This window comes from Archocentrus centrarchus, chromosome 1 (assembly GCF_007364275.1).
Source record: "Archocentrus centrarchus isolate MPI-CPG fArcCen1 chromosome 1, fArcCen1, whole genome shotgun sequence".
Classification (NCBI taxonomy): Eukaryota; Metazoa; Chordata; class Actinopteri; order Cichliformes; family Cichlidae; genus Archocentrus; species Archocentrus centrarchus.
In genome coordinates this window covers 2,865,537-2,893,522 of record NC_044346.1, presented here as the reverse complement: position 1 = coordinate 2,893,522, position 27,986 = coordinate 2,865,537, and the positions used below count along the sequence as shown (strand labels likewise).

Sequence of the window (27,986 nt, the reverse complement as noted above, 5' to 3'; positions counted from 1 at the left end):
TTAAGTTACATCAAGCAAGACATGAATTCAAGCTGATGATGCTGATTAGATGTACGTAACCTTATAGTGCCTAGAGGTTCTAAATCAGTCACACAGGTTATATCAGTTAAATTCACTTGGCTAAATCCACAAAGACCAGCAAATCTCAGATCACAGCCTGCACACAAAGACCCTCTAATGGCACAACACAAATTCTTCTCCCCATGTTGCACCTGGAAATTAAATTTTACACAAGCCTGGCTGTATATGTACAATGAACACAATCAAATATCAGCCATGTTTTTATTGTTTGCTAGTGGTACAAAAACAGTGTGTAGCGTTCCTGAACAGCCAGGACAGTGACAAATTGAAAAGAAAAAAAAAAAAAGACTGGAGACAAAATATAATCAAGACTTGGTCCACAAGAACTGAGTGGGAGTGGATAAGTGAACTTGTCGGCACGATGCTTTCAGACCAACATTCCTCTCCATGAATGTTTTGTCTGTTGATGCTGTTAATTGCTTGCACAAAGAGTAAAAAAAAAACAAAAAAAACATTAATATTTCCCAAACCTTATCAGAAACAGAGCTAAAGCTTACAGAATGGTACAAGAGGTCCAACAGTCTTTAAAATAGAAACAAAACATTTGATTAAGAAAATATGAAGCACGTGATAAGTTTAAAGCAACAGGTTTAGCCTCATTGTGGTGCTGGAGGCTCAATACAGCACAGCTGAGCCATCTGGGTCGTGAAGGAAACTGTTATAAAAAGGTGTTTATTGCTTATAATTTTAAAAAGGATCGCTGATTTGAAGGAATTCATCTCTATAGTTGAAAAACATATAAAGGTCTAGATGTTTAAAGTCACAGGACAGCAGCTTAAAAAGTTTCTCAGATATGTTTTTTGTTATGCTTGACTTAAAAGCTTGCATTCGAAAGAAGAGGTAAGTTGATTTTGGAGTAAATCCAAAATTATTCTTTAAGCTAACAAAACAAAAGAAAAAGTTCCAAAGCAACATTTGGGACACAATTCTCATCAAGATCACATTTCCAGCTCCTTAAGGCAGCATGAGACAATCAGCTAGGTGCAGGGAGGTGCAGCGTAATGTTGCTGGTGTTAAATTCTGCACTGATTCACAGGACAACATTACATAAGAGGTACAAGAATAAATTAAGTGCAAGGCAGTCAAAGATCATCACAGCATTTCCAGATAGCTGTGTCCAAGGAAGAACTTTCACCTCTTTGGGGGACAACACTGCCTGAACCATATCACCATTAAAAAGGTAAGAGTCCAACCAATAAATGCACTTTTAAATCAGACAAAATTAAGTTAAATTAAGTTATCAGAAATTCCCAATATGGCTGCATCCCTCACTTGTTCATTAAGGTTTCAGACAAAGAGTCAGAGTGATTCCTAGTCCAGTGGACTTTGGAAGATGAGTTTGATACAGCTGCTCTCTCCGCTCAGCGGCTGGATGCAGAACGGGCAGGCGGCGTGGAAGGCATGTGTGCCGTGCGGCAGCAGGATCTGACTCCAGTACGAGGTTGTCTTCTCTGAACATACGTGACCACAGGGGACAAAGGCATGGGTGGGGGACTCCGCATCTACGTAGAAGCCCGGCTCGCAGCCGAGCCACAGCGGCACATAGGGCCCCCTCGCACGGCACATGGGGCACTCTCTCTCCTGACACTCTGCTTCAACCTCGGGGTCCCGGCGCCCTCCCCAGGCGTGGTAGCCGTGCACGTGACCACAGCGAAGGTACGCCCACGGCTGCTTCTTGTCCAGGACGTCCTTGCGACGCAGGCTGGGGAAGGCCAGTGTGTTGAAGCCCACGGGACACTGTGGCCGCCCGGCATTCAGCTCCTGACGCAGGGCCTCCAGGTGCTTGACTGTGGGGGTGAGTGCCAGTCCCTCAGCTGTCCGCCACAGCAGGGTGGCCCCGCACAGGTCAATAAGAGACCCGTCCACCAGCTCGTTGGACTCAGATTCCACCTGAACAAAACACATACAGGTCATGCACAGTACATCAATGTAGTCCAATAAAAAGGAAATGAGGAAATACAGCTGGGATTAATGACCTGAGGCTTGCACATGCTGTGTGTGTGTGTGTATACACGGTGCCCACCATTGTCCCCCTCTGCTGAGCTGATCTGGTCTCCCGCAGTGTAAAAACATTTCCACAAACTGAGATTTCCCTCCATTGACCAGGTTTGGAGTCTTGGCAGAAGCCCTGGCGAGGATGCATCACAAGAACGCCATTTGTGGTCAGTGCATCCATCTGACCATCCTGCATCCTCCACTTTGCTGCCTTCTCCTATAAAGAGGTCAAATGTATTTTTAGCACATCCAAACTTAGAAATGTTAATGCATATTCACAGGTAATGACCAGTTTGAGCAGCCTACTCCAAGGAAGATGTTTCTGGAAGTGTCAAAGCCTGCAGCATAAATCCGGGCAGAGTAAGGTGGGTTTCTTTGGCAGATGATGCGGCAGGCAAAGCGGGAGATCGTACTCTGAAGTGCCTGACTATCAGCTTGGTTCTGACCTCCAGGCACAATGTCAGTTACAACAAAGTCAATGGGACCCTCTGTAGAACGGCCAATCTGTAATTACACAGAAACAAATGCCCGTGTTTAGATCTTTCAGTGGTAAGATAAGCCCCCTAGTGTCCAAACACAAACAGTACAAGGAAAGAAAATGGCTCTAACAGAGACCATAAAAAAGAAAAATGATATGAAGAATTTTAACATCACTCCTATGCTCATTTAGACCTCAAAAATAACTCCAACATAAACACATCACCACCCATGTAATGCAGTTATAGCCTCGTGGTTACGTTGTGGTACTGTGTCACTCTGAGTAAAGGGTTTGTAAGGTCCAAGTACAGAGAGTGTACTTGCAAATCAGTGCAGAAAGACAATGGCATAATTGTTCAGCACTACAACAGATCTCATTGAAAAGTTAATCTCTAAGTGCCCTGCAGCCAATCAGGGAAAACTCAAATTTAAATTAAATATCATTATTATGAATTCATAATAAATTGAATCTGCCTCACTATAGTTTAGATTATTTTATTGTACTTGGAATGATTTTTAATGACAGTTTTGTTTAAAATGTCTCCTTTAAAAAAAAATAAAAGCTATACACCTGTTTTTATTTGCAAAAATTGCAATATTAGAATGAGGAAACAAACAAATCTTTAAATAAAAATGAATCTGTCTCTTTAGAAAGAAAAAATTCTTTGTCTTTGTAAACAAATGCGAGAAAAAGTGCAGGAGTTTTCCTGAGATCAGATTTTTATTGCAGCATTAATTTCTATCTTTAATTTTCAAGCCAGGTTATGATGCAGAAATGTAAGAATGTTTAGTTTTTGAGGGCTCAGTCTCGAGCGTTGAGCTGACAGAATGCGTCTGCATGTACTGAACATTCTTTCAGAAGGCGCACTTGTGGCAGGGATACAAAGAAATTTTCTTGCCACATTTGCCAGAACAGGCATTTCTTCAGCATGCATTTTCCACCAAGCCAGAGGGTCAGCATCAGTGCCTATGGTAGGAAGAGACATGTTTATCTTTACTTCAGACATCACTTTTTCATGGATATTTTCATTTCCTGAGATTGCCTTGTTATGCCAGGATGAAGTTATTCGCTGTAGCAGCCCAGACAGACCTTTCCCTTTCCTCTTAGTAACACTAGTGGTGGTGGTGGTGCTGCTGCTGCCATCTCCTCCCTCTTCGCTCTTCTCCTCCTCTTCTTCTTGAGGCTGTTTTTGGCATGCTGCTGCAGTGGTTACGGCTTCTTCAACGCATGCCTCAACTATGTCATCCGGGTTTGTAGAGAAGCTTCCCTTAAACCGGGCATCCACAAAGCAGGATAAGGCCAGGCCAGGGCATCAGTGAGCTCATAGAAGGGTTGAAGAAGCTCTTAAGGGCATCGTATCCTTGGCAATAAAATATGCTACAGCAAGATTCAATTCTTTTGCTTTGTTTAGATGAGGGATCTAACTTAATTCCCTTTGCAAATGACTGTGACTGTTGGCTGAGCTGGAACAGGAAGTGGCTGCACAGCTAGCTTGGCCATAAAGCATTCACAGAACAACAACAACAACAAGAGTAACAATCCATCCATCCATCCATCCATCCATCCATTCGCTTCCGCTTATCCTGGTCAGGGTCGCAGGGGGGCTGGAGCCTATCCCAGCTGTCATAGGGCGAGAGGCGGGGTACACCCTGAACAGGTCGCCAGCCTGTTGCAGGGCCAACACAGAGACAAACAACCTTTCACACGCACATTCATGCTCTCATTCACACCTATGGGCAATTTAGTGTAGCCAATTAACCTAACCCCAGTAAGTGCATGTCTTTGGAATGTGGGAGGAAACCGGAGTACCCGGAGGAAACCCACGCAAGCACGGGGAGAACATGCAAACTCCACACAGAGAGAGGGAGAGGCCTGGGCCAAGGTGGAATCGAACCCAGGCCTTCCAGATGTTATTCTAACTGTGAGGCAGCAGTGCTAACCACTGCGCCACCGTGAGTAACAATAATAAATAATAATGAAAACAAATAAAATGTTGTGTGTGTTTATATATGTACACACACACACTTTATATGTACTCTTAGAATTAAACATCCTCCATTTAAAATGTACAGTAAAATTATGTATCACCATAAAAACATTTAATATCTGGGAAACTGAGCCTGGGTCAGTGTCTGACCAACTACTGTTGACTGCTTTATAACACACGTTGTACTGCTAAGCTAGTGGGAAATAACCAGATACTGCAGATTATTTCTGACATGATCCTCATAATACAGATTTCACTCTTAAGGCTTTCAGGCCGAGCTTGATTTTAAGGGATGAAAAATACAGGCCAATGTTTTTAAAATGAACGCACGTAAATATATCATCTTTCACATTAAGTCCGGTGTTGTGCCATGAAGTGATTTCTGATGTGTTTATGTGCTTATATGTATAATATCTTTGCCTATATTGGTGAATAGAGTGTAGTCAATAGGATTTATGAAGGGCTTATATATAAAATGAAAAATGACCTGTTTTTCAAGTATGTTTATGACTCTGCATTATTGCACCTACATTATAATACATGAGCTTGGGAATGCCTTGGGGCCCCTCCGGATGAGCTGGTGGAGGTGGTTGGGGAGAGGGAAGCCTGGGCTTCTCTGCTTAGGCTTCTGCCCCCACGACCCAACCCCGGATAAGCGGAAGAAAATGGATATTATAAGAAATCCAGTCCTCTTTGGTTACTTAAAATATCTTTATATTATATTTGTTGTGATTTCTGCTGCTCTCTTGGCCAGATTTCTCTTAAAGACATTTTTAACAATCACAATTTTTATCCCGATAAAAAAAGAATATATAAAAGTCATTGCCAAAAACTGACTGCAGCTTCTACCTTGTGACAGAAATGTTGTTTCTTGCTCAAAGTGACGAGAGATATGTTTGACATATTTTCCACAGATTATAGATCAGCACGTCATTTACAACTGTTTAAATACAGGCAATCTTTTTCTGGCAAATACCAGAAATCACTTTTTTGGCACAACACCGGAAAGGCCCTCCACGTGGACATGCGCATCCAGCACAGCACATGCTTCACAGCCACAGGCACCGGCATGTCCACAGTTCAGATGACTCAGCGCTTTTGCTGGTGGTTAGCGTGTGGACCGAGCATGAGGAAACAGACGGGGTTTTTGTTAGAGAGACAGGTATTAACGAGATACCTATTTTAATCTGCACGGAGGGATGGTGGTGTAGCAGATTTGAGAACAAGTTTGAAGTATTCCCTCCTTTAGCAGCCACTTTTCTTCCACACTGTTTGCCGGTAATAAGCCCACAGTATGATAACCGTGCATTTTAATACTATGGTATACCGTGAAACCGGTTACCGCTGCAACACTATATGTAGCAAACTGCCCAACTCCAGTTGCTAGATTTGCAAGAATCAATTAAATTATGAGTAATACTCACAATCTAGCACAGAAATTCAGACCCAGAACATACAAAGAAAAAAATGAACATAGTTTGCTGCATGAAAACTGTGATGTGGGAAGATATTAAACACACAATAATAAAAAAAAAACAGAAGCTAATATTATGAAGCCAAGCAATACTACCGAAAATGAAAACAATAACAAAAGGTTTAATTTTCATGTATGGTGTATGTTTTTCCAAGGCTACACACCTGGAACATGTCTGTGTTGCTGTCATGGGTGTACTCCACCACCACTGTCTGTGCCCGAGAGAGAGTGTATGAAATGCTGTGCTGCTCCTTGTTGCTGATGGCCTGTTACAAGCAAGAAGAAGCTCTGTTACAATGTGTTTAAGGCATGAAAAACGAGTTTCTTATACAATAATGGACGTATGTTACTGATGATGCAGTAAAGTTATGACAGAAAGTGTATTTGGAAACTGGCAACAAATTCAAGATATCCCCTCATATTGTAGTTAAATACTGTTTGGATTGTGTTCCATTTATAGCTGCATACACTATATTCCCAAAAGTATTCACTCATCCATCCAAATCATTGAATCAAGGGGTTCCAGTCCCTTCCATGACCACAGGAGTATAAACCAAACACCTAGGCATGCAGACTGCTTCTAAAGACATTTGTGAAAGAATGGGTCACTCTCTGGAGCTCAGTGAATTCCAGTGTGGTACTGTGGTAGGAAGCAACTCAGCCATGAACTGGTAGGCCACGTAAAATAACAAGAGCAGAGTCAGCTAATGCTGAGGGTCATAGTGCGCAGAGGTCACCAACTTTCTGCAGAGTCAATCACTACAGACTTCAAACTTCACGTGGCCTTCAGATTAGCTCAAGAACAGTGTGCAGAGAGCTTCATGGAATAGGTTTCCCTGGCCGAGCAGCTGCATCCAAGCCTTACATCACCGAACACAATGCAAAGCGTCAGACGCAGTGGAGTAAAACACACCACTACTGGACTCTAGAGCAGTGGAGACGTGCTCTCTGGAGTGATGAATCACACTTCTCCATCTGGCAATCTGATGGATGAGTCTGGGTTTGATGGTTGCCAGGGGAACGGTACCTGTCTGACTGCACTGTGCCAAGTGTAAAGTTTGGTGGAGGGGGGGATTATGGTGTGGGGGTGTTTTGGGCTCAGCCCCTTAGTTCCAGTGAGAGGAGCTCTTAATGTTTCAGCACACCAAGACATTTTGGACAATTTAATCTTCCCAACTTGGTGGGAACAGTTTGGGGACGGCCCCTTCCTGTTCCAACATGACTGCGCACCAGTGCACAAAGCAGCTCCATAAAGACATGGATGAGTGAGTTTGGTGTGGAAGAACTTGACTGGCCTGCACTCAACCTGATAAAACACCTTTGGGATGAATTAGAGCGGAGACTGTGAGCCAGGCCTTCTCATCCAACATCAGTGTCTGACCTCACAAACGTGCTTCTGGAAGAATGGTCAAAAATTCCCATAAACACTCCTAAAGCTTGTGGAAAGCCTTCCCAGAAAAGCTGAACCTGTTACAGCTGCAAAGGGTGGGGGGACATACTAAACCCTGTGGATTAAGGATGGAGTGTCACTCAGGCTCATATGTGTGAAGGCAGACAAGTGAATACTTTTGTCATCATAGTCCATGAGAAAGAACTGATTTAAAGCATTAAAGATATGGGAGCGAACATGCTTTCCATGCATACTGCAGATGCCTCACACTCAGTCATGTTTACGGCAGAATACACCAGAGATGCTCCTAGGTGTAAATGTGCCACTTGTGTTGAGCTCTCACCTTGGCAGCTTGAGGTGTGCATGACATGTGGACAGTGCTGGGTTTCACACCGTTGGCCTTGTTTCTGCGACACAGAGCAAAGCGACTTTTCCGCCTCCCCTTGTCTCCACTGGGTAGAGACCCATTACACCTGAACACAAAGGATAAGAAATGTTGGAAAAACTCCTAGAGGTTAACAGGATATCTGCAGCTCAGCACTGGACCAGCAGCATGTCAATGTTTGTTGTGTTATAATGTACAGAGTTTAATATAATAATAAGCAATGTTAACCTTATTTTCACCTGCAGTGCAAAAGGCATTTTGATTTTAGGATGCAGTTATTGTTACACTATGCAACTCCTTAAATCTGCCAAAGACAACAGCAAACTAGAAAATGGTCTCCCGCCAGACCCTGAAAAGGATAAGCAGAAGAGAATGGATGGGTGGTCTCCCGACAGCATTATATTAGGACCCTATTCCAGGAAGCATGTTCAACAAGCGGAGTTTAAAAATTCTCAAGCTGATTGTCTCTTCAGTCTGAGTTAGCGAGAGTGAGAAACTTTTAGCCAACTTGAATTTCCAGTTTCACTGAAACTGGAATTCTAGTTTTACATTTGCTGTGATAGGGATAGGGTGAGATAGAAGCAGATCTACTGTGGCAACTGCTAAAGGGAGCAGCTGAAAAACAGGGAGATTCAGCTGTAACCTGACAGGGACAAAACGCAGGTAACAGAAACTTAAGACGGAATAAATGAACTGAGTGACTGAAAATCTGGAGAAACATGAGTTTACTGATGGATCCACGCTCAAGTCCGTTTTTCATTAAATGAAACTTTTTTCTGCATTTTAGGACCATTTTGTTGTTTGTATAATTAGTAAAATGTAATCTACTGATGGACTGTAACAATCTTACTTTAAAGTAAATATTTCTGCCATTTCTGGATCAGGAGGCTTGAGACTGATTTAGGTGATTTTCAATGGAAACTGAGTTTTGGACACTGTACCTTTCAAAATGTTGTTTGACATAATTTCATGGAAACACAGAACTGACTTCAGTTCATTTTAAGTCTTAAAATCATTTCAGCCTCACCTTCATTCAAACGTTCACATCATCTCCAGGATCCCAACCACGACAGACATTTTTCTTTCAGTGTGGTCTATTACAATATGATGAATGATTGATTGTTGATCAGTTCTGTCCACTGATCATTTTTATTGATTGCTACAGTAACATGCAATAGATGTTCGCAGTGCAAGGAAACTGACTGACAGCTGGATTACTGTCCACAGGGTCAGAAAGATGGAGACTACAGATTTATTATAAATCTGTGACGTAATCACCATCTCCGTCCTCATATACTGACAAGTGAATGACTGTAAAAGCGCTTAGTTCACCGGGTCTGTTACCCCAGTAACTGATGCAGAGATGAAGCTAACTCGCTTTCTGGGGAAAAAAAAAAAAAAAAAGTTTCCCTCCACTCAGGGTTAACAGAGTTGTTAGACAGGCCCCAGGTCTGCATGCACTAGAAAAACAAACAGAACCAAACTTCTCTGAACTTCCTGGAACTTGCACAATGAGCAGCCATTCTTTACTGTGTCTTAAGCGTTTGTTTTTGTTACAAGTTTAGTATTTCAAGCAAGCAACATGCAAAACAAAAAGCCAAGAGTTTTTCCTCTCCCTTAAAAAAAGAGGAACAGTAATTTTATGTATTTATACAGATAATACAACCTCTTTTTTCCACTTTATAACACTTGAAGCAGAATGATCTAATACGTTCATTTAGGTTCCATATAATAGACAAACAGTTGCAGCCTTCCTCACACTGATCAGCAACAAAGGTGTGGAGTCTGTCACCACAAGCACAGCAGACACCATAATGTCCTTGTTTTTTTTGCATTACCTCAGAGGCCTTACAGTTATGTTACTGGTTTTCTCACTACCCAACAACTTAAACATGGTGTTCTAATTGATGTCATTGTTTGTATTGTTCTAATCTTTATTTAATAAAAACATCTTAATTTTTTGTCATTTCTTTCCTCCGTGGTACCAAATGGATACAGTAGTATTTTCTAGTAATGTGACAACCCTAGGAGCCATACCTTCAGTTTCTTCTGCTTCTGTTCTATGTCTACCAAACACACCAAGGTTGTGTCTCTGTAGTGCGGGTATAAAGACACACAGGGACTTCTAAACATTTCTTCCACAGCTTTCACTGCAGGCAGGAAGGCTTTTCAGGAGGGAGCAAGGAGCAACACCGCTTTCAGTCCAGAATCAAAAAGTAGGATGCTGTGGTTACAAGAGTTACGAGTTATCCCACTGGGCCATATTTATCCCACCATAAATATCAGTGTATTAAATATAACTTTTTAAAAAATATAAATTACAATAAACATCATGGGGACCATTGTTGTTGTCCTGACAGCTCAGTGTTATGGGAACTCTAATAGGTCAGTTTGGCTGAAGTTATCTTCAGAGCCAGGCTGCTGCCAGCCACAGGTCAAGTAAACACGAGTTCAGTTAAGACAGCCATTCTTTCAGTGGATAAATCAAACTTCCTGCATTTGAGATAAAGTAACACCCGCCTTCTTTCTTAGACAAACACCACCCCAGCTCCACTGTGGCTCCACTCTATGAACCATACAACATGATGTGTTTTCATAAACTACACGGCTCTTTCTAATTAAACATTATGACTAGTGTAATTGCCAGTTGCAGGGCAACCCAGACTGTTTAATTCCACATGTGGTCACAATAATGCAAAAGCAAACAAAAAGGCTGAAACCAGAGTAACCACCACCTTCCTGACGCCCCCCGACCTGAACCACAGGCTCGCTCTTGAGTCCACACTGAATGGCCTTCAGTCAGGAAGTCAGCAGCATTTAACGGCTGTGGTTGACTTTCCTAACACACTGAACTGGATTTAGGCTTTAGTTACGCAACACCCAAACAAAGATGAGTGAACTGAATTTCACACGCTACATGAATATTTTATAAGGCGTGTTAAAATAAAGGGATTTATTTAAACAAACCCAAGTTTAGACAATTTTTTATTGGGCAGGTGGGGTGGAGCTTAAATACTTCAAGGAACACAAACAAAGACTGTGAGGGCCTTTTAGACCAACAACAGCACAATGGCAACACTACGGCCACCTTTTACTGCGGCTAAACAATTCAATACAAGCCAGGAAGTGCAGTGTAACAGCTGGTTGAATGTTACGACTACATTTAAGTTATCAAACTCAAACATGGTTTGCCATCAACAATATGTGCACAACACCCAGCTGTTTCATCACATGATTCAGAATTACAGTGGGCATTTTACCAATTAAAGGTGATTTTAAAGGCAGACATTTAGCATCATACTTTTCTCTTGTTGAATGAAAAATAGGTTTTGTAGATAAACATGATTGCGCTTGTGAATCAAAAATAGAACTGCAACATTTCAACTAATATTCAGCCTTTTTTCCACTGTAGGTTACACTAAGGTTGGGAAATCAGATTTCCATTTATAGGGCCAGAGTCTCTAGTCCCAATTTAGGAATTTCCCAGAAACGTGTTTGGGTCAGTGATGGGCTTGGTGATGGTGATGGGTACAGGGCACCCAGCTGCCTATGAGTGCCCACCCTGCTTCCTCTAGGCTTCCTCTGGATGTAGATCAACTGAGGAAGTCCAAAGTCCCCCATTTCCCCAAGTAGTTAACAGAGAAGTCTTCATGAAGTCAATCATGATATTTGTGACAATGTAGAAAAAAACACTGAACAACATTTTTTCAGTGATTGCAGGTTGAAGGCAGTCACCTTTGTTTATTAGTGCAAACCAAATAAAGGACATTTTCCATCCTCCTTTTTCCTCCAAGGAGTTATTGCCATTGATGAAGACTAGCATTCATACCTACGGCCAAATTAAAAATCACAGATTAACCTAACATGCTTGTCTTTGGATTGTGGGAGGCAGCTAGAGCACCTGAAGAGAACCTACACAGGCACAGGGAGAATATGCAGACTACACACAGGAAGGCCACAGATGGCTGGTGGATTCAGGACCTTCTTGCTGTTAGGCACTGCACTGTGCTGCCATAGTGACTGTATACATTTTTCATTTTAGTTAATATTAAAGTTACCTCTCGATTATGTATTTTCAACTTCCTTTTACTGCATCTACTGTAAGGACAGATTATAGTAAAGACATAAAAACCTAGGAAGCTTTTACTCTGTGGGCTGAGAACGAGTCTGCCTCTGTGCGTGTTTTAACGATGTTCCCCTTACAGGAAACAAATTGCAGCTGTTGATTCCTGTAATGTGTGGTGTTCTTCTGTCTGTACAAATCCTCATACAGTTGCTACATATTACAAATTAATGTTCTAAATATTTGTTTTATCAGTTTTTTTGTTTGGGCAATGTAGCACTGTTGCCTCACAGGAAGATTATCCTGGACTTGAATCCACCATCTGGCCTTGGCCTTTCTGTGTGGCATTCACACGTTCTCCTGGTGTCTGTAGGTACTCCCGCTTCCACCCACAGTAAAAAGATATGCAGTTAGTGGGATTAGGTTGATTGGTGATTCTAAATTAACATAGGTGTGAATGGTTGTCCGTCCCTCTGTGTTAGCCCTGTGACAGGCTGGCTGCCTGTTCAGGGTGTACCCACCTCTCACCCTATGGCAGCTGGGATAGGATCAGGCTCAACTGAATCACCCAGTTATAAAATTTTGAGACAATGAAGCCAAAGCACACTTCATTGTGTTTTCACTATGGTCAATTTCATGTCCCTATGTTGAGATGATGTTCATTTTTTCTCCTTCCTGGAAGGCAGAAAATGGATCTGATGGTTTCCTTTACAGTCAACTGTTTTAAATGGCTAAAAAAAAAAAAAAAGAAAGAAAAGAAAAAGAAAGAGCGAGAGAGTGAGAGCGAGAGAGAGAGAGAGAGAGAGAGAGAGAAAAGCACCAGTTTGGTCTGGTCAAGTTCCACCTTGCTGACTTCTGAATTTATATAAAGCTGCATGCAAGCTCATGAACCTCTTACCCCAGAACAATGAGCTCTCCATATTTGACTGGTCCTTTGGTGGACGCAGGGGAAGTGGAGATGTTTTCCTGACCCAGCGAAAACATCTGTGCAGCTTTCTGAAGGTCGAAGGGTACCGTCAGAGCTTCTCCATGGCCACAGGCACACAGTACACTACCTGCAGACACAATCAGAACAAGGTTTATAACACTGCATATTAGAATTAGCTTCACAAAGGCTTCAACACAACTATTCATTGCTACAATACACCCAGTGTCTTTGCACTGGGAGCAACAGTGGCAGACAATGTATGTATTCAAATACAGTGAGCAGGGTTGTTAGGTGTAAAGCAGGGGCCATTTGTAACTGAAGGCTGACTCACATAGAAAGCCATCAATAGATAGGGGCTATAGTAACAGGCTAAGAAGGACCAGTTCAGCATGACCAATGAACAACACAATTTTTACTAGTCCAAGAGTATTGGCCACCTATTGCTACCCATAACAGTATTTCCTATAGACACATTTCAAGTTCACCAAAGAACAGGGATGTATACTGAAACAGTGCTAAGGAAACTAATTATTGCTACATAAAAGCCATTTCTAAGACGTTGATCTTTCATACTCCATATCCAGTATTGATCTGTCTCTGCATTTAATTCTTTTTTACAAAAAAGTAACAATAAGAATACAGTTAAAATACCAGAGTGATAAGCAGTACTGCAGTACTGTTAAAAGCTTAATGCCCATCCCTACCCTTACGGGAAGCAAACTCTCACTAACAAATGTATTTTTTACTCTTCCAGTCAAAATTTTCCAGTTAAACCCTGATCTTTTGGCTGCGGAGAGCTCTAACATTTCTGTAAACTTCAGCAATGTTTACATTACAAAGGCCGCAGAGCACTGGCTAACCTTTTTAAATATAATCATTATTCCAGGATCGCCTGAAGGTGTTTTATAGCAGGTTTCCTCTTAATACCACAGATAAAAATCATGACAAGTCTGAGTGACAGGAAACAAGCAGTATCAAGATAGGCTACTTGGTAAAAAATGTGCCAAAACTGTTAGGATGTGGCATTTAGCTGCTAGATGAAGATATGCTGCTGATGATAAGCGCTATTCTGTGTTAGCGCATGATGAAAAGCTGAGCTGCTTCTTTCTTCCCGGCAAGCCTTGCAATTTAGCACATGCTTCACCCAGAAGCCTTTCATGTGTTTTCTATAATACTGAAGCTTTACAAGGTTTCCCCCCACCACCACCAAGGTGGCTCATGAACTTTAGAACAAAACAGTTTTACTGTCAACTTGCACATTTTCACCTCCTTCTCCCACACAGAAAAAAAAATGCTCATTTCATACTGTTAGGCAACTTAAACATACTGCATAAATAACAGGACTGTATCAATTATGAAGTTCTGGGCCAATACCAGTGTTTAAAAGTAACAATTTAGCCAATGCACACACTCCAAACTGATATTTTTACTTTTTACCCAGCCCACTGAGGGGGGCAAGCTTGAACAGGTGAGGTAAGATTGAAATAAACATTGACTAATCAACTAAATAAAAAAAACAATTGACAGATTAGCCGACTAACAAAATAATCTTAAATTACAGCCCTATACTTAAGTCTGCTCGGAGTCCACTGAAGGACGCATGAATAATTGGTGTAATCTACTGCAGTATAGCGACAATTTGCATGTTCACACCAGCGTCTCCTTGGAGATTTACGTTCATCCTTTGATTAAAAATTTCTGATCCTCAAACTATTATTACACCTGCTGCTTTCAGTCTGACATGAAATTTACAAAGTCTGTGTAACAGTGGCGGCTGCAGTAAGATCCACAGCATGTGACTCACATCATCTTATTAAATTTCGTAGTAAACTACAGTGACACCCTTCACCATCATGTCATTTTCCAAGTGAGCCTTCTTAGAATAACCAGATCTCCTCACTGTAGGAACATTTCTTAACTTTACACATTAAAGGCAAATGCATTGATGAACCTGCTACCTGCCCTTACTTGCCATGAACAGCTGGTTAACTCTGAGCGTATCACTGTTGAGACGTCTGATCAAAGGCACTTTGAATTACCGTAATTACGCATATGACCATAATTGATAATTACCAAGCTGGATACATTTACCCAACATAAATTCTTTTCAGGCCATGAAAGATATTAATCAGATGGCGTATTTCAACTTCAGTGGGTCCGTTTTGATTTTAATTGTTATTTAAATCTAAGCCAGTGCTGTCAAATCCTGGCATAATTTCTAAAATATTCTACACAATTACAAATAACCCTTGTAGCACTTTTAAAATTCTATAAAAGTGTACTTCAGCACTACTAAAAAGTACCACCGGCCACCTCTAAAGGACTTTGCTGGGTAGCTTGAGGGGTGATCTGGTTTCAGTGGGTGGGGGATTTTACAACTCATGAATCATAAAAGCAGATGTACCCATGACCATCCAAAGCTCTCCAAAATGGCCAGAGATTATTTCAACGGACATGAATACAGCCAGTGAACTGCAGGGGCACAGAGACCTTTTCACTATCTGTAACTCGACACCAGATAAGGAGGCTGACTTCTAAAGTGACTTCACTCCTCCACAACAACCGCTCTCTTGTGCATCTCTTTGCTCTCGTGACAGCAACGTAGAGTCTGACACTGAGGTCGGTCAGATGTTGCTTTGTTCACACCGCAACTCAAAGCTGATTGCATCCCCGCCCTGCTGACTCATATCTCTCGCTTTCTAATCAGCCTCAGCAACACACAGCAAAAATGGAGTCACAGCTCAACCTAGTTTTGGATAGCCTTTGTCAGCATGGCCATGATGACAATTCAGCCACGATATTTGATGGAAACACTGTTATTTGAACCTTTATCGGCACAGGCCTCTTGAGAGTGTGCAAGAGAGAAATGAGTGTACCATAATTAGCGAACTTAAGTGGATGGGTATCAGTTGGATACCTGAAGGCAACCACTTTGTCTGTAGCTTTCTTAACCTTTAGTCTTTAGTCAAGTAACTCGTTGGATCTGTTAACATTAACAGTACACCAATAACAAACATCACATAGCTTAACTGTTGTAGCCTGTTTATGGAAATCATGTTTTTAAAAAAAAAACAAAAACAACAAAAAAAAAAAAACTTGAATGCTGAGGCCCGAGCAAGTCGGCAATGAAGGCAGGCTGTTTACAACAATCACAGTAGTACAAGGTCCAGCTGTTATTGTTATTAATGACAAAATGTTTACAGCAATTAAAGATACACTATATTGCCAAAAGTATTCACCAAGATTTGAATTCGAGATTTGAACACCGAGATTTTTAGAACATGTATTTATGGTGTGAATTTGAACATAATAGATCACATCATTCGAGTTCTGGCCAACGTTAAAGTTTCTGTGGAACAGACGCCGCCCACGTCAAGGCAACACCTCAACTCTTTCTTCGAAACAGCCGAGCTAACAGCAATAATAATTAAAACCTGTCATGAAACCTGTTAAGAAATGGGCTGACTGTAATTAATGGATGCGTTTTTTCTTGCTTTTTAACAGTATGAATACTCCAGGCTGCATTGTATGCGGTCAGACTGAGGATGAAGTCACTTGATGCAGCAAATAGTTTTCTGTTGAAATCAGAAAAAAAAAAGAAACAAACTAGAGAAAAGATGGTAGAACTGAAACTTTCTGCCTTTTTTATTTTTACCTCACCCAAAGATGAGTGCAGAGGTTATATTTTTATTCCTAAAAAGGGCAAGGCCACCAAAAATATTAAAAAAGCATATTATCCCTTTCTCTCTTCACTGGCAAAACTTTAAAATTCATCTCTCAGTGAATTTTGAATCTATTGTCATGAAATTAGGTACTCGCTTATAAACAATTACTGTTGATAATTCATTGTTGTTTTCTATTTAACCCTACATAAAAATGACACACATACAATTCACATCAAATTTTTTGTAGGATGCTATTAGTGTACATAAACTTAATATATCCAAACTATATATATTCCATTATCTGTTTATGTGGATCTCATTTTTTCAATAAAAATATAAATACATATTTTACAGTTTTTAACGGCCAATAAAATACATTTCTAATGTTTGTGATCTAGTAATTTTCTGATCAAGTACGGTAACATTGGGTAGTGCCTATTGCAGTGTTTATACATGCGTGTGCTCTCTTGTAATAAATAGAAGTGGTGGTATCAAAAACATCCATAACTAATTTGTTAAATAAAAACACAGGAATCCTGGCACTCTGCATAGAAGCAGCAGGTAAGCAATCTGTTGAAACCGGGGTGAAACTAGGGCTGGGCGGTATGACAAAATTTTTATATCAAAATTGTTTGTTTTTTTTAAAGATATTAATGCATAAAAGATAAAAATGCAGTGAAACTGTTAAGTCCTTTTGGAGAACATGCCTTGAATGGATGTCTGACTTAACTGTACTCGTTTTGCAGATTTAACTGTGGGTGTGGAGCAGTGACGTGCGGTGAGGGTCGTGACTGGTGAGGCACTGACGTCATCACATCAGATTTACAAACATATAGCTTATTCACCATTTGATTGGCAACAGTTGTTTTGTTTAACATTAACATAGTCTGAAGCAAACCTTTTAGCTCCGGTGTTGGTCTTCCTTTAATTATTATCTTCTGCTTCGATTGAAAGTCCAGTTTAGAAAATTCTTTCAGTTGAGTTATGTAATCTTCCATGTTGAACATAAGGCCAAGCAACAGGAAAAACTAACTGGCCTTGCTAAACTGTTTATGGTAGCTTGCCGCCGAGGAGTCGTAGAGTCCCTGGGATCACCAGCGCCCCCTACCATGAGGCACGAGAACTGCGTGCCTCACCTAGTGTCTCTTCGCAGCAGTTTCATGATCGCTCAACACAAGAATGCATTACACACATACAGTTGTTAATGAAAAAAAACAACAAAAAAAAACTGTGCATTATATACACCAGCTAAAATATAGAAATTTAGTTCATATAGTAAAAGTGTTAGAACATTTTAATAGCCACATGCAAAGGGAAAGTAATCCGGTCTCACTGCATAGCATGCCAGCACAGTTAGTAGTCATTGGCAATGACTATACTGAGCCGCACCCCGGATTGCGCAATCCGTGGTGCGGCTCGCCGGGCTGGTGCCTCACCGTTCGTCTCTTAGTATTTGACCGGCAAATGCAAAAATTCAGCGATTTTGAAAAAACTAATCTAAAAATGGTGTAGTTAAATGGAAAAGAACTTTAAAATACAAATCACTGAATGAATATAACCATTTAATCTATTTTTTAATTTTATATTTCCACGATGACAGGTGAGGCCGTGCCTCACCTGCCTCCCCTGACTGCACGTCACTGGTGTGGAGGAATCAGATCTTAGCTTAAGACATTCCTGATACTCCAAGCATGTTTTCAGCTTACAACTTTCACCGGCAGCTATTCTGGCCTGTAAACTCTTGTGTGCACATTCAAGCAAGCACACCTGTTGTGTTGTGCCATAGTGAAGTGTGTCCCTACTAGTGCTATATAAGAAACAGTCCATTTACTATTCAAGAATATATGCATGTGAAGGCAGACAAGCAAATACTTTTGGCAATATTCTATATGTGAAATGTAACATACTTACAGAAACACTTAAGGCCAACCAAGTGGGAATCAACATGAGACTCAATAGTTTTATAAAGCTGGGAAAGCAAAGTCTAAACAAATAAATATTTTGAATAATAGACATTTTCTGAATTGATAATTATTAGCTTGATCCTGCTATAATTTATTTCACTAAGTTGAAAACAACCAAACAACAACAAAAAAACACACACACAAAAAAGAGGAAAAATGCATTCATATTATTCACCTAATTTATCTGGACTAGTTTCATTTCACCACGGTGTGGCAGTCTATTGTATACTGTTGGTTTGTCCTTTCACTGCTGTCACTGTGAGCGTACCTCCTCATGCGTCCCTTGACAGTATTATTAGCATGCATTGCATGCATTTTCATTGTTATGCAGAAGATATCCAGCTTTATCTATCCATGAAGCCAGATGACACACATCAATTAGTTAAACTGCAGGATTGTCTTAAAGACACTAAGGCCTGGATGACCTCTAAGTTCCTGCTTCTAAATTCAGATAAAACTGAAGTTCTTGTACTCGGCCCCACAAACCAGATACTTACTCTGGATGGCATTACTTTGGCCTCCAGTAACACTGTGAGAAATCTTGGAGTCATTTTTGATCAGGATATGTCCTTCAATGCACATATTAAACAAATATGTAGGACCGCTTTTTTGCATTTTCACAATATTTCTAAAATTAGAAACATCCTTTCTCAGAGTGATGCTGAAAAGCTAATTCATGCATTTATTACTTCTAGGGTGGACTATTGTAATTCATTATTATCAGGCTGTCCTAAAAGCTCCCTGAAAAGCCTTCAGCTGATCCAAAATGCTGCAGCTAGAGTACTGACAGGGACTAGAAAGAGAGAGCAGATTTCTCCCATATTGGCTTCTCTTCATTGGCTCCCTGTTAAATCTAGAATAGAATTTAAAATCCTTCTCCTCACCTACAAGGTCTTGAATAATCAGGCCCCATCTTATCTCAAAGACCTCATAGTACCGTATCACCCAAATAGTGCACTTCGCTCTCAGACTGCTGGCTTACTTGTGGTTCCTAGGATACTTCAGTGTAGAATGGGAGGCAGAGTCTTCAACTTTCAGGCCCCTCTTCTGTGGAACCAGCTTCCAGCTTGGATTTGGGAAATAGACACCCTCTCTATTTTAAGATTAGGCTTAAAACTTTCCTTTTTGATCAAGCCTATAGTTAGGGCTGGATCAGGAGGCCCTGAACCATCCCTTAGTTATGTTGCAACAGGCCTAGGCTGCTGGGGGGTTCCCATGATGCACTAAGCGCTTCTTTTCATTCAACTCTTTTTTACTCTGTTTATACTCCACTCTGCATTTAATCATTAGTTATTATTAATCTCTGGCTCTCTTCCACAGCACGTCTTTTGTCCTGTCTCTCTCTCCCCTCAGCCCCAACCAGTTGTAGCAGATTTCTGCCCCTCCCTGAGCCTGGTTCTGCTGGAGGTTTCTTCCTGTTAAAAGGGGGTCGTTTTGACTGTTGGGTTTTCTCTGTATCATTGTAGGGTATTTACCTTACAACATAAAGTGCCTTGAGGGAACTGTTTGTTGTGATTTGGTGCTTTACAAATAAAGTTGAATAACATGCAGAGTGAAGCCAACAAAAGAGAGGTGAAGTGAAATATTACTATCACAGAAGACAACACGTCAGGTTTAGTGTTTAGAATCAGGATCAGACCAACATCTGATCCATATATCAGATGGGTGCATTCTTACAGTATGGTACTAAAGCCTACAGTTTTTTTTAATTAGCCTTTGTTCTACAAATACATCTTTCCAATAATTTTCTAATAATGATTGGATGAAGATGAGGTACACTGATTTAGTGCACAGTCACACTGATGAAGCCCTGAGGGTCCTCCACAATGCCCCCAATAAGTCCAAGTTGCCTTGTGTTTATATGAATTATATGCTTTCAGCAGACACACCTCCACCATGGTAGATTTGGATAGCTCTTTTTCTCCCTGAATAAATTTAATCATTATTTAAAAACTGCATTTTGTATTTACTCAGGTGATCCCTGTATAATATTAAAATTTGTTTGATAATCTGAAACATTTGTGACAAAATTGTAAAAAATTAAGAAAAAATAAGAAAAGAGGCAAGTACTTTTTCACAGCAGTGTACACGGGGCTGTTAGTAACTGTTTTCTTGTTATTCACGACGAAAGAAAAGAAAGAGGCCGACAAAGACGACGGAATAGCATGACATCAACTTGTACCTCCATCTAACCACTATGTTGTTTCACTACTGTGAACTATGAAAGTGCCAGTCCACAAAACTACGGAATATTCACTGGAATACTAAATGATAATGATGGAGTCATTTAGCCAAGCCAAAATGCCAGCACAGGATACAACTATTATTGAATTTAAGAAAATCACAAAGTGCAGGGAGCTATTGTGGTTGTGGAAGTAAATGTCCCATTAATTTTTCCAGTTAGATGACTCAGTTGGAGCATTTCTATAACTTGGATGTACATGATGAAACTCTTGAATAAATCACCAGCACTTGAAATTTATAACTGTGTTAGAAAATATCTGTTTCCTTGGCAAAAAGTTGAAGCTATACATAGATCCAAGTTGCAATTCAGAGAGCAACAACCAACCAGTGAGGTTTGCAACTACTGATAAGTCCAAGTTACAAAATGAAGGTCTTCTGAAGCTAAAAGGCAACACCAGCCAAGGGTACTACAGTAGTTAGAACTACCAGTGTGTTGAAATAAGCATTACACACAGTTCATTTTGTTTCACATGTGAAACTCATAGGTATCTAGTTGGCAGAATTTATTTATTTTAACTCCAATGTTGGCTCTTTACCAAACCACACTTATCCAGCTTACCAAATCAGACCATCCACCCTCTGGTGATTCTACAGGGTGGCGTAGAAAGAGGAAATGCCTCATAGTCCACGTCCACACACACACACACACACACACACACGCACGCACACACGCACGCACGCACGCACGCACGCACACACACACACACACACACACACACACACACACACACACACACACACACCACAGCAGAGGTGTCTGCAGAACACGAGTGGGCATGTTCTGCAGATATTTAAGAGGGGCGTGAAAAAGCGGGGAAGTCCAAAAACAGTCGACATTTTCCCAAATCTCTTAACTCCAGTGGTATAAACTCACAGAACAACATTTCACCCGTCAGTGCTACAATTCATCGCTTCAATGACAGTCCAGTCTGGTCACTACTATGCTGCTACATTGAGAATGTCATCATTTACTTAAACACACCCTCTGGTGCAGCTCTCATTGAGTACACCCAACTTTATGGGTTTTAGGTCAACGTTTTCGTTTGGCCTGACACATCTATAGGCTTTTGATATGATTGGACAGCTGGACAAAAAGGGCAAAGTTTCAAGTTTTAAATGGGGAACAAAAGCAGCGTCTGTGGAGACAGATGCTCTGGTAGGATGGTGAATGCTAATCAGCTGGGACAAAGGAGGCCAGCTGGGCTACAGGACCGGACAGAGCACCATCAGGGAGGCAGCCCTGTTTGGAAGACACTAAATATACACACAACAATTAAATTATAATTACCTGATATAAATAACTTAAAATTCTGAATTCAGTGAGCTGAAGAATATAGTAGTGTTGTATCGAGTACAAAATTATATTTATTGCAACTATTGCGGACAAATCAGAACGACACACTATAAAGAAAGGCAGATCCGGTAGGAAAGTCTTCAAATACTTCAGAGACAAGATAAAGCATTACAAATCACTAGGAAAACGATATGATGCTGAAGGGTGTCACTGTAGTTTACTACGAAATTTAATAACACCAAATACGCCAAAAAAAATATATATATATATCAATAAAACTTGATTTACGCTCACCAAAACTCACAGGTTTAGCATTAAACCTCATAACATTATTGTTATTGTGTTTGGGACCTTTTGTGAAAACAAAACAAACAAACGCTTGGTTATTTAAACCCTTGTTTGGCTTTTGCCTATAACGTCATTACGGTAACTGTTAGCCAGTTAGCATTTTTCGGTCGTGAAACTTAAGTTTAAAAAGAAAAAAAAAAAAGGCAGCAAATTTGTAAGCTCATTAGCTTGTTATTTAGCATAACGTTAATCATGACTGAGGGGATATAGTCAGCGTTAGTGGCGTTAACAATAAAGAAAAGAAACTACTTCTTAAACAATTAACTCACCAAAAAGTTACTGTTCGTCTTAAAGCAGCTTCATGTCCCGGATATCTTTGTTCCGGGAACAAACGCTGTTAGCCGTCTTAAACCAGAAAAATGTGTTACTTGGCTGTCTACCAGTAACAGAGCGAGTTTTCGTCGACATAGATCCTAAAAACCAAACTGTGCGAACCCTGGCTCCTCCGTTTCCAAACACAACTGCGCTTCTTGGCGATAAAGGGTGCTGACTTCCGGTTCATATTTCAAAGTAAAACTACATTTCAAAGGCAGTTGTGAATAATTGGCTAACATTTGGGAATTATATTAAACCTGTCGTTGATAAGTTAAAATGAAGACTTGTTTCAAGCTAAAGTAAATGCTAGTAGTTTGTTTTTTGCTGATTTCAAGATCCTCTTCTGGCATATTTCAAGACAAAAAAAACCCCAAAAACATAAACTTCCATTTCTGTAAAGTGAGTCTAAAACACCCAGCTGCAAAGTGACTCAAAAAATTAAAGGAACACTTTTTAATCAGAATAAAGGATCAGGTCAGTTAGAGGGGCAACAATGAGACAACCCTCAAAACAGCAATGTTTTTACAGGTGGAAGCCACTGACATTTTTTCCTTCCTCATCTTTTCTGGCTGGTCCAGATCTGAGAGGAGATCCCCCAGGACTCCATCTATCGTCTCATTAGGAGTCGCGACACTGCCAGAGTTAAAGGGAAAAGCATGTGGAGATCATTAAAAACTACTGAAGACCATTTTGGGTTGTTGCAATGGTTGCCTTTTAATTCAATCCTCTCTAGGTTTATAATTTTCATTTCCATCAAATGATGTGTCATCCTATTGTTCCTAACACAGTGGCCAGTCCATATCAGTGTAAATTCCAGCATGATTTTTTTTTTGTCCCATTGAGATCTGATGTGTTTTCAAGATGTTTTTGTTTTTTTCTTTTTTTCTTTTTTGAGCTGTATATATGGCAAACCAGCAATACTGGTGGCTGTTGGGGTGGCTGTAGCTCAGGAGGTAGAGCAGATCACTTACTGATCAGAAGGTCGGTGGTTTGATTCCTGGCTACACCAGGCTGCATGCCAGTGTATCCTTGGGCAAGATACTTAACCCCAAGTTGCTGTCCGACATAAACGTTGGTGTGTGAATGTTAGACAATTAAAGCACTTAGCTTAGTTAATCATGGAAGTGCTTGTGTGAATGGGGTAAATGTAAATGTGTTGTATACGCACTTTGAGTGCTCAGACAGAGTAGAAAAGCGCTATATAAGAACTAGTCCATTTACTGCAGATGGCAAAAACATTCTATTGCTGTGTTATATCAAAAATAAAAAATTATACATACAAAGATGAAAGATAAAAAAAAAATTATGAAGATAGAAAAATGTAAACCAAAGCACAGAAAATAGCACAAACTCATAAAACATCCTGAGCATCATCTGCAGATATTAGGGCTTTGGCCGTTATTGTAGAGGTCCTCCATGTTCGTATTGAAGTCCAGTTTACTGTCAGGGATTTGGAATCATCCACTCTCCACACAGACCTGTGGATGGAAACAGGGAAACATCCCAGCTGCCGCAGGGCAAGAGATGCCGTTTCCACTGGATGGTTCTCCTGCAAATGAGGCCTTAGGGTGCAAACTATTTCCTAAACAGTTGTTACAGTAACAGTCATGTCAGACATTAGGAGCTGTAGTGTACTGCTATAATCACTCATTACGTAGACTAAACACTGAACTGCAGGAGATTCAGTTGAATGTTTAGTGCAGGAAGATTAAATTCTGATTTAACAGTTCAGCCTGAATTTTACAGTATATCCAAGAGGCTCAACTCATTTATTTTTCTCTCAAAGGCCAAAGCTCAGCTTCATGATCTTCATCCTCATCTTCTTCTTTTTCACCTGCTTCATTTTAAAGAACTCACAGATGATTGTGATAACACTGTTTTTTCTATTGTAGACTACTTTTATTTACTGTATTTGTGTGAGACCCTCTAGGGATAAGTGGTGAAATTACAAGTAAAGTGGTTATTAAGAAAATTGAATTAGAGAAAGGGTAAATAAAACTACATTATTATTTGATACCTTAAAATAAGTTTGCATTGTACTGATTCAAACAAAGGCAAATTTAAAGAAGACAGATCATGGACATAAATAAAATTAGATCAGTGGTTCTCACCCATGGTGGGGTTAAAGTCACAGGATGTCCAACAACCTGAAGTTAATAGTATGTTGGGTTATCATGTCCCACCACAACAGTTTCGGTGCTCCTTGGCTTTGAATCTCCAAGTTATACGTCATTAAATCAGCCCTTCGACATATGGGTTCATTTCTTTATTTGTCACCAGTCTGCAGTAAAACTCCCTTTAGTAAAAATAATTTATTTTCTTTTCTTTTTTTTATTTTTCATTATTTTGGTGCTGCCCACCAAAATAATGGTGGGCAGCATGGTGGCGTGGTGGTTAGCACTGCTGCCTCACAGTTAGAATGACATCTATAAGGCCTGGGTTTGATTCCACCTTGGCCCAGGCCTCTCACTGAGTGGAGTTTGCATGTTCTCCCCGTGTCTGCGTGGGTTTCCTCCCACAGTCCAAAGACACGCAGTTACTGGGGTTAGGTTAAGTGGTCACTCTAAATTGCCCATAGGTGTGAATGGTTGTCTGTCCCTCTGCGTTAGCCCTGTGACAGGATGGCGATCTGTACTGAGTGTACCCTGCCTCTCACCCTATGACAGCTAGGATAGGCTCCACCCCACCCCCGCAACCCCAAACAGGAAAGAAGAGAATGGATGGATGGAAAAATAATAATGGTGCATTTGAGAATATTGCATGTTTTATATATATATATATATATATATATATATATATATATATATATATATATATATATATATATATATATATATATATATATATATATATATAAACATGGGGTGCATGTCTTTAATATTGCAAAAGTGGGCCTAATTTCAATGCTGTCTTCATCCGTAATAATACACAATTATTTTTAAGCTGGATTTAATTGTAATCATAAATAACTACTCACCTGAATCTGCAAGGTTAGCTGCCAAAATAAACAGTAACATCAAGTGAAAGTCTCAGCATGTGATTAGATTAGACTGTAACTCTGAAAAATCTGAAGCTGTGCCATAAAAACCATCAGTGGAACACATTTCATTAGTTCTGCACCCATACAAGATCCAGTTTCATACAGTTTCATTTAACTAAGAGTGTTCCATAGAATCTTCACTAGTGAAGTAAAATATTAACTTGCATAATTTTAAACCGTCTTATAGAGGGGACCTACAGCAAAACCTACCTCTTGGATTTTGTGGGGTCTTTTCTCATATGGGAAATTGTTTGGATCTGAAAGCCTATTAAAGTCTAATGTCAGGGCCAGGGTCACTAATAATAATAATATGGCTATTGTAGAGGAAAAATGTGCCATTTTTTATGAGCACATTTTTGGTTATACATATGTTTTATGTATAACCAAATAATTGGCCAAAACCAGCACATTTCTCATCACGTTAAGAGCTTAATTAAAGTTAAATGACCACAACTGGCCATCAGAATTAGACTGGAATTAAAATCTTTTAGGGTCGTATGAAAAATGTAATGCAATGTTGTACATCAGTACAGAACGTTCTGGCGCACTCACACTGATAAAATAGATGAGAAATAGCTTCACTGTATAACTTGCAGAAAGAACAAAATAGTTCATATCAGGCTTATACCTCTCCAATGTCTTTTTTTACTTTCTTTGTATTTTGTAGTATTTTTAAAGAAACTTGCTTAACTTTATTGCTAAAGCAGATTTTCCCTCCATGCAGCCAAATTTGGTTCCAGTGAATTTCTCCACATAAAGAAGACCAATAGGAGCTTCCAGAGGGCAGAGCTGGTTGTCTTTATCACTTTATTGGAACGTCTCTTTTTGGTGACATCATCATCAGTCAGTATGCTGCTGTTAAGTGGATCACTAATTTGAATGTTAATGAAGCATCAAACACCTCTGCAGACTGAGTTTGGATTAAACGTCACCATATGTGAGGAGATTTCCATCAGCACTGCAGAGCTGTTTAACCAGCACAATGTTGTCCACCCAATTTTTATAATAAAGTGATTTATTCTTGTAAAGCATATTTCCATTATTCCATAACATAATTTCTCTGAGAGAAATTATGCTCGTATATAAACTTCCATGCCAGAAGAGTTTGCTTATGAAAACTAGACAACTTTAATACCACAGATAATCACAGGATATTAATCTTTTACAGCATGCTTACAATGGTTTTGGTTCAATGAGTACTGTTAACATTGAAAACATATTTCTGTAATATATCTTTACTAACACAGGGGTGGCTTAGTAAAGGGCATCAATGGAGGGTTAGTCCTAATGCTACTACAGGAATCTAATTTATTTAACATTCTGGAGAAATTAATGGGCCACTGATCTTTGGCTGTTGCACGGCTCCCTCTGCTGGGGCAGCCACTCTCAAAGATACATTCAAAGGAAAGATTTTAGAATCAAAAAGCATAAAGTGGCCTTTTCCTGTTATTGAAGTGACAGGATATGAGTTTATATTGGGTAACATGGTTATAATGGTCTCTCAGAGAACACTTTTTGAAATTTTATTTAGAAAAACTCAGTAACTCCTTGTCTGTGTAGATTCTCAGTCATCCAGGTCATAGAAAACTCTGGAGCTTGAAAAAGGCGACTGGACTTCTTTTTGTTTCTTTTTGCTTCTTTTTGTTTCTCTCCACCATTTGGTTGAGAACTGAAGAAGCCTTTCGGATGAGAGGTGAAACGTCTTCAAGAAACAAAAAGAAGTCCAGTCGCCTTTTTCAAGCTCCAGAGACTACTATGACCTGGATGACTGAGAATCTACACAGACATATTGCCTTGCACTTTGGGAGGAACACCCTTCAATTGGTGCGGGAGTATGAAAGGGACTCAAGAAAGCTAGCGGACTACAGGAACCACCTTCGTTTCAACTTGAGATGCAGACAGTCCAGACTGGTTCCCAAGAGTTTGCACCTTGGGTCCACAGTAAAAGGACATAGAGCTGACCAAATTCTATGGAGAGCACAGAACCACCTTTTGAGTGAAAGGATAAGACAGGTCCATTTCACCATAGATGCACTCCAGAACAAAATCCACCAGACTCAGCAGAAACTCTCATCACTCTTACCTCACACCATCGCAGAAGAAGTTTCTACATTTGTGGACAAAGCCCAGCTCGCACAACACATCAAAGGCAAGGAAAGACAACTACGTAAATTTCAAACTCTGCAAACCAAGGCATACCATTCATCTGTTAACAAACAGGACGACACGATAAGCAATGGAAACCAAGGAAAGTGGGTGAAGAACCTATCAGACAGGGTCCTCACCAAACCAGAAGAAAATGTGCTAGCCAAAGGACTCAACTTTGCCATAGCCC

The 27,986-nt window shown here is 40.2% G+C and overlaps 1 protein-coding gene across 1 annotated transcript; it reads right to left on the bottom strand.

The window, feature by feature from the left end:
- Positions 1-268: 268 nt before the first annotated feature.
- On the bottom strand, positions 269-22,768 carry LOC115781729 (E3 ubiquitin-protein ligase pellino homolog 1-like). The gene is made up of 7 exons (XM_030731564.1): positions 22,566-22,768; positions 12,752-12,908; positions 7,749-7,878; positions 6,180-6,281; positions 2,383-2,580; positions 2,105-2,293; positions 269-1,971 (listed from the first exon to the last, which is right to left on the bottom strand). Exons 2-7 carry the CDS (start codon positions 12,835-12,837, stop codon positions 1,393-1,395), a joined length of 1,284 nt encoding a protein of 427 aa, XP_030587424.1. The 5' UTR covers positions 12,838-12,908; positions 22,566-22,768; the 3' UTR covers positions 269-1,392.
- Positions 22,769-27,986: the final 5,218 nt, after the last annotated feature.

Bases quoted from the DNA above. Each gene is read 5' to 3' on its own strand.
- LOC115781729 (XM_030731564.1), bottom strand. From the start codon at position 12,837: ATGTTTTCGCTGGGTCAGGAAAACATCTCCACTTCCCCTGCGTCCACC. The intron at 6,282-7,748 runs GTGAGAGCTCAA...TGCTTGTAACAG, and splicing joins GCACACCTCAAGCTGCCAAG to GCCATCAGCAACAAGGAGCA. The intron at 2,581-6,179 runs GTGTGTAGCCTT...GTGTAATTACAG, and splicing joins GCAACACAGACATGTTCCAG to ATTGGCCGTTCTACAGAGGG.